The sequence below is a fragment of the Parasteatoda tepidariorum genome, chromosome 7 (genome assembly GCF_043381705.1).
Source record: "Parasteatoda tepidariorum isolate YZ-2023 chromosome 7, CAS_Ptep_4.0, whole genome shotgun sequence".
Taxonomy (NCBI): domain Eukaryota; kingdom Metazoa; phylum Arthropoda; class Arachnida; order Araneae; family Theridiidae; genus Parasteatoda; species Parasteatoda tepidariorum.
This window is the reverse complement of record NC_092210.1, coordinates 63,731,005-63,738,441: the sequence shown is the minus strand read 5'-3', so window position 1 is coordinate 63,738,441 and position 7,437 is coordinate 63,731,005. Positions and strand designations below refer to the sequence as shown.

The following is a 7,437-nucleotide window of genomic DNA, read 5'->3' as shown; positions in this document are numbered from 1 at the left end:
ATTTATCTAATTTATGCAGCGTATAAATGGTATTTATGGAAACGTACCATAAAATCATTTGTTACAACAAGGATTACTAAAATGACACTTGGAATTACAAAGAACATTATTTCTAAAACAAAAACATTTTTTGTTGACACACTGGGTTTTACACGAACATTTTTTAAATCCCTGATCAGTACCTAATCTTTGAGCTGTAGCAAACGACCGGAGCGATATTTCTACATCCGGTACTTCTTCGATTTTAATTCATTTTTGTTCGCAGACACTGAACTGGGATCGGGAATATAATTGTTTTATGCGGCCGTTTCTTGAGCCCAATTGGAAAAATCCTTCTTCGGTTATGTTTATGATGATAGCTAAAATAGATAAATGCAGTAGGGAAGGTAAATGTATTTGTCATGCGAGATATATGATATAGATTATTTTACACTTTAACGGGCTGCAGATCGTTATTCTATGAAATAACTAGTTAAACCATGAAATACAAGAGAGTTTTACACTTTAACTGACATGATCAGTTATTTCACGGAATAACTAGGTATTCTATAAAATAACGGATTTCATACTTTAACGATAACACATACAATTATTTCATATTTATATCTGAATAATGAAAAAGAACCCCTACTTTCTTTCAAAAATATGCTGATTATATAATTCAACTACATTAACCAAGCTATTACGACCGAAATGTGATATTTCAAAATTTGTTTTTAGCCCTACCCTAACCTGGAGAGATGTTCAGCATCTGACTGTGCTAACTTCCAAGAGAAATTCCTTGTATGATAGCAAAGGCAGATTTCACTGGAACATGAATGGAGTTGGTCTTGAATTCAACCACTTATTTGGATTTGGTGTTCTGGATGCTGGAGCAATGGTCGCATTAGCCAAAATTTGGAAAACTGTTCCAGCTAGATATCACTGTGAAGCTGGAGCAATAAAAACACCTCAGTAAGTATACTCTTTTAATCTAAGTTTATAATACTTGTGTTCTCTGTTAATAATAATGACTAATAACTTCTACACGACATTAAAAAGTTTGCATCGTCAACAGTTTTTTTCTTCTTTTTTTTTTAAATATATCTTAATTATACATCTTGATTTATTTTGCTTTAAACCTGGGATATGAAATAAAATTTTTCACATGTACCTTACAGCATTAAAATAAGATTTGAATTCAATAAAAATATAAAGCCTAATTTATATATTGTGTGATTTGTGAGCAACTGATAATAAATAAAGTTTGAAATGCACTTTTTCTTTTATTTATAATTAGACCCGTATAATATACACAAAGGCTGTTCGTGAAAAATTTGTCAACATTACGAAAAAATTTTTACTATTACTTTAAAAAAGAAAATATCCGCATCTTCAAAGTTTTTTTATTTATTTATTTTTTTAATGACGGGCACTTGGAACTATTGTCCATTGGCCACAGAAAGTGCCAGAACTGCTAACTCTCTTTTCGTTATCCAGTGGGCACCGGTGGTGAAGCCACGGCGCTGGAGCAGCGTCGCCCACGTCACACTACCACAACCCGTTTATAGGGCGGGTCACATTCACACACAATGGAGAAAGGACATAGAACACAGATAGAGAGAAAGAAACATCCATGCCTTGCCCGGGCTTCGATCCCAGAACTTTTCGGATGCAAGGACAGTTCCCTGCCCCCTACACAGACCGGTCGGCTGCATCTTCAAAGTAAATTTGTCTTTTTCAAATTCCCGAGAAAAAAAATTACTTTTTACACTTTTTCCTATAAATGCAAATGCAATTTAAAATTACATTTAACGATTTAAAATCACACATAGCGATTTAAGATATATAATCATGAAAATACGAAATACAATGCGCTATCAAACATTACGCTTTGAATTCACGCAATTTAAAAGCTGCTATTATGATATACATTCAAGTGATTTAAAAATTATACCTCGAAATTCGTATTCAGGTGATTTTCAAATCAAACATCGAGATTCGTGTAAACACGATTTTAAAATCAAACATCAAGATTCATGTTTAAGCCATTTTAAAATTAAATGTTGAGATTCGTATTCACATGATTTAAAAATCACACATTTAGATTCAAATTTATATATTTTATTAAAACTCTATTAATAAAATATGTAACTGTAATATATTAAAAACACTTTTAAGGTTCACTCCAGTTAGAGACACAGCGACAATTGTTGCTAAGTGTTCTACAAATGTAGTTGAAGTCAAATGCATGGGCCACAAATTTGTCACCTTGAAATTTTTTTGATACTTACAAAATATTAACAAAAAATAGTTTTTTTTGGATTGAATTCCATGCATTTAAAAAAAATTGTACTAATTTTATTGTTCTATGCGAGGTATGATATTCAAATGGAGTAACTAAAAGTGTCTGGTACAAATTTTTTTTTAATTAAATGCTGAAATTTCATATATACAAGTTGTGCTGTGCTTTGCATTCATGTACTGGCAGTATAATTGTTCATCAATAAAATAATATTTATTGCTCTTTTAGAATTAACTCAATTTAAAATTCTATAACTTTTAAATAATTAATTTTTAATATAATATTTTGTTAGTTCTTACTTTCTCTGTTTTCCTCATTTGTTTATTTATTTGGTCTCAGCATTTTAATATCTTTATTGAATCTATTTGTTAATATTATTTTACCTTTTGTCACTTTAATTTTAATAAATACTAATCTTTACTCATTATGGGGTAATGAACCTTAGGAGTTATAGAATAAATAATTTTTGATGTGTATCAAAACATGAATTATGAAATTTGATTTTTTTTTCCCTCAAGTTAGTGTACCATATTAAGCTTTTGGACTACTAAATTTTCATTGCTGATGTGAACTCTAAACATATTTTTAAAAAACTATGTGATTTTCAAACAAATTTCGCTAAAATGAAATGACGTCAAAAGGGTTGAAACTAGTTACGAAAATTCATCGATGCTTGAAGAAAATTTTCTAATTTAAAGTTTGTGTATGCTTAAAGTTTTCATTTTGTCTAAATCTGTTTATATCATGATTTATGTTATGTTTTTGTCATAATGTAATGCCCGAAGATGATTTAAAATTATTAAATTTAAGCTTAATTTATTGGAAAATTTGTAAGTAATACATATATTTAATTATCAACGAATTTTTGGTATTCCAATATCTTTGACTAAAAATTGGGATTTTTTTCTTTTTCCCCCCCAAAAAATTTAGTGAATGACTTCAAAATAATTGTATATTTTTATGTATTTTAGTACTTTTGAGCTTAAATATTATGCAAAAAGAACTTGAGTTAAAATTATTGTAAAACCAACTGTTGTGCATAAATTTATTCTAATAAAATTATTTGATTTAACAGCAAAATCTTGAACAATGCTAGCACTCAAATATATATTGACACTGATGCTTGCGCTGGAAAAGAAACAGAAGTAAATTACTTGGAGCATGTTCAAGCCATTATAACTCTAAATTCCACACGACGTGGAGATGTTACATTATTTTTAATATCACCAATGGGAACAAGGTACATTATGCAGATATTTTTACTTTGTATACATCTATTTTTTATTACTAATGTTTTAATATACTGAATTCTTCTATTTTAATTGTCTGAAAAATTTCTTTATTCATTAAAATAATTGATATTGTTTAATTATCTAGTATTTAATGGTGAAAAATGTTAAGTTTCTAACAAATTATCAAAGCTTTATCATACATCGTACATTAGTTGTCTTTCATTTTTAAAAAAAAAATTATAAACTGAGTAAGAGGTTGTCATTTTTATCTCAGTGTTGATAAAACTCAAAATGCTGCTTTTCTTATATTTATTATTATGATTTATGTTATTTTTTTAACGTTAATGTAATGCCTGTAGATTATTAAATATTATTAAATTTAAGTTTTAATTTGTTAGAAAATTTGTGAGTTAAACATATATTTTGTCCTTTAGATATTTATTAGGTATATTTATGATATATTCTTAAGATATGTATATTGGTTGTATGCAGTAATTGTAATTTGTTTTCATGTAAAAACTTTAATTTAGCGCCTCTATTTATGAATATAACAACCTATGTAAATATAACCTAAAACATATAACATCGAAAAATACAATTCACCTCCCATAGTAATCCTTTTAATTCAGAGTTATTCATTTCTATGATTGACTTTATTAATAATAATGGTTATTCTTTCATGTTTAGTTATGATTTTGTTGAAGTCAATTGCAATTATAATATCCTTTTCTAATTCTTAAGCAATTCCTTTTAATTTGTGCTTATAAATTTTTTATCTGATTAAGTATTAGTTTTTTATTTAAGTACTAATTTGATATTGTCAAGATTGTAAAAATTTTAAGTACAATATCTTGAAATAAATAGACCTTATTAAATTAGTCAATTAAATTGATTCAAAATTATTATTGTAATTAAGATATTATTAAATAATGTTTATTAAAAATCATCTTAATCCAATATAATTTTATTAAATGTTTAAAAAAAAAAATTTTACTTAGAACCATATTTTTTAAAAGCAAATTAGCAAAAAAAAATTGTTCATAAGCAATAAATTTAAATAGATTGTGTTTAAATATATTTCGATTTCAGTACATAATTTTAATTATCTCTATCAGTTGTAATATAGTTAAAATGCATTTATGTAATTTTTGTCAATTTTAATAAAATTACTCAATTTTATTTGTGAATTTTTAAAACAGCAATAAATAAAATTGTTGTTTGTTAACTTTTTAGGTCAATGATCCTAAATAAACGACCAAATGATGATGACCAGTATGATGGTTTCACAAAATGGCCATTTATGACAACACATACTTGGGGTGAAGGACCTAGAGGAAGGTGGACACTAGAAGTCAGGTTTGATGGCCAACTTCAACAGACAGGCTTTATAAGGGAGTGGACATTAATGGTACATGGGACTCGAGAAGCACCATATAGAGATTTACCAGTTGAAGATGATAATTCTAAACTTGCCATTGTAAAAAAGGCTCATGAAGTTGGTTACAAAATATAAAATGATTCCTCCTAGACTAATGTTGCCAGGTTTTTTAATATTGTTTACACATACAAATAATTATTTTGAATTTAAATATTTCATCCATTTCTCAAAAAAAAAATTTAAGTATAGAATATAAATAGGTTAAAATTATTTATTTCATAAGGAGTGTTACTGTTTTATCTACCTTCAATTGTTATTAAGCAGTTTCAAGTTTGTAAACTTATTTTAATAATTAAAATTATTTAATAACATTCTTTATTCTATGATTATGCCTTATAATAACAAGTTTATATATAGTAAAATTATTTAATTTAAAATTGCTGTTTATGTTACATTTAACCTTTTGAAGAATGCATTACCCAATCATTTATATTTACTTAAATCAAAACGTTTTGTGGAATTCTTAAAATAAAAATCAAAAATACTATGTTTGTAGATTTTTTAAGTTATATCAAATCCTAATACTGTATTTAAAAGGATTATGAAGAAATTGAAACTGTTTCATCATTAGTTCAATTGTCATTTCACATTCTCTTTTCTAATGCAACATATATTGTTTTGAAATAAACTGTAGGTCTTGTTATAAAAATGAATTTTTTAAAACTAGATGAAAATTATCAATTAAAATTAAATGGGGTTGCATCGTGAGTATTTAAGTAGATAATTGAAATTGTGATGACTTAAATACTTGTAAAAAAGAAAAAAAATTCTTTCTGTAAATGTAAAAAGAAAATTGAAGAAATATTTCTGTAAGCATTTTTACCCAAATATGTGAATGAATCACCCAAATATGAAAAAAGTCACATATTTATTAAGAAATATTTGTGTGATTTAGTTAGATACTCAAACCTGGCAACTTTAGTATTTATTTTCATTGGACCAGTAAATAATTTTTTTGAAAAACTGTTGATGCCTCGATCATTTTTATGTTGCTAATACTTTGCTTACAAGTTTATTTTAAAGAGAGTAACTTAACAATTTGCATTACAGCCATTATGAAAACAAATATAAAAAAATATGTATAAATTATTAATTACAGTTTTTGACCAAAACATGCAAATTATTAAATAATTTTCTGATAAACTGACAAATTATTTTTTATAATTTATTGAGAATCTGAATATTTTGTAAAGTTTTGCTAGTATTTAATAAAGTAGAACTCTTCTTCTCTCTTGCCATATAGGTTAACACCATTCATTGACTTGTGGGTTTTGAGACTGATATTTTTTTTTTCCTTTATATTTTACACACTATTGAAGTTATTTTCATTTTGTGATAAAATTTTAATCAGTATAATTTGAAACAGTTATGATACCGACACAATTTTATGCATTTCTAAAAATTGTTTTGCAATTTTTTTTTAAAATTATTTTAAACATTTATTTATATGTTTGAAATGAACTTAAATAAATGCTTAGCTGCACTATAATTTTACTTTAAGAAAAAAAATTATTAACAATCACTTTAAACCGTGATCTGTTTCGGTTTATGCAAATAAACTTTATTATTTTAGTCTTTTAGTGAATTTTGAAATATTAATCTTGTAAAAATTCGTTGTGGTTATAAAATGCTAGTATCAATTTCCAACTTGATTTTAAAAATAAGAAAGGTTTGATAATTTATGTGTAGTTAAAATATTCTTACTTGTCTATTTATTTATATTTCTACAATAAAATGCATAGATATAGACCCTTTTTCCTGTTAAGTAGATTAAAAATGAAGTGTTTATTTTTGACATAGAAATTCATTCATATTGACCTTTGGCAAAAATATTTTAATTAGTTCTCCTGTAATTAGATTCTATGCGTGTAATATTTTAGATTTGTTTTATATTAATTTATAAAGCTCAGCAATATATGCTTTTCCTATGAATAATTGTTCCTATTTAAATAAGTAATTCAGTATAAGAACACTGACTGTAAAATTTTCATAGCTATTGAAATGTTCATTGAATTTTACTTTTATTATTTAGTGTTTCTCAGTGACTTCTTTTAATTTGTAAAATATATGTTACTTAAATTTATGATTGATCATAATATTTTTTCTCTCTACTCCTCCAATTCAAAATAATAATTGTTTGTATTTAAACTTTTAATATATATTATGTATTTTGTTGACATTATTATTATTATTTTAAATGTGTAACTATTGAGTTGGAATATAGTTACTAATATAATTTTTAACCCTTTCATTTACTAAAACATTTCATTCAATCCATTAATATTAGAATTACAAACTAGTCTATCATTTTTTCTTTCTTTTTTCACCTTGGTTACTCGTTTTACTATGAAAATTTTACATAACTCATGCAATTTAAATTTTTTTCTTATGACAGAATACTGTAAAATAAAAACTTTTAAATTAACTACTTTAGAAAAAAAAACGAAATTTAAATTGTAAGAAATTGCATATTATTTGCTGAG

The 7,437-nt window shown here is 25.5% G+C and overlaps 1 protein-coding gene across 1 annotated transcript in view; it reads left to right on the top strand.

Moving 5' to 3' along the window:
• The window catches only part of LOC107452671 (prohormone processing protease amontillado), a 274,223-nt gene extending 268,031 nt beyond the window's left edge, over nucleotides 1–6,192 (top strand). Inside the window, exons 11-13 of the mRNA XM_016069221.4 lie at nucleotides 721–954; nucleotides 3,360–3,524; nucleotides 4,750–6,192. Coding sequence (XP_015924707.1) covers nucleotides 721–954; nucleotides 3,360–3,524; nucleotides 4,750–5,029 — 679 coding nt within the window. The 3' untranslated portion in view covers nucleotides 5,030–6,192. The remainder of the gene's footprint in view (nucleotides 1–720; nucleotides 955–3,359; nucleotides 3,525–4,749) is intronic.
• Nucleotides 6,193–7,437: the final 1,245 nt, after the last annotated feature.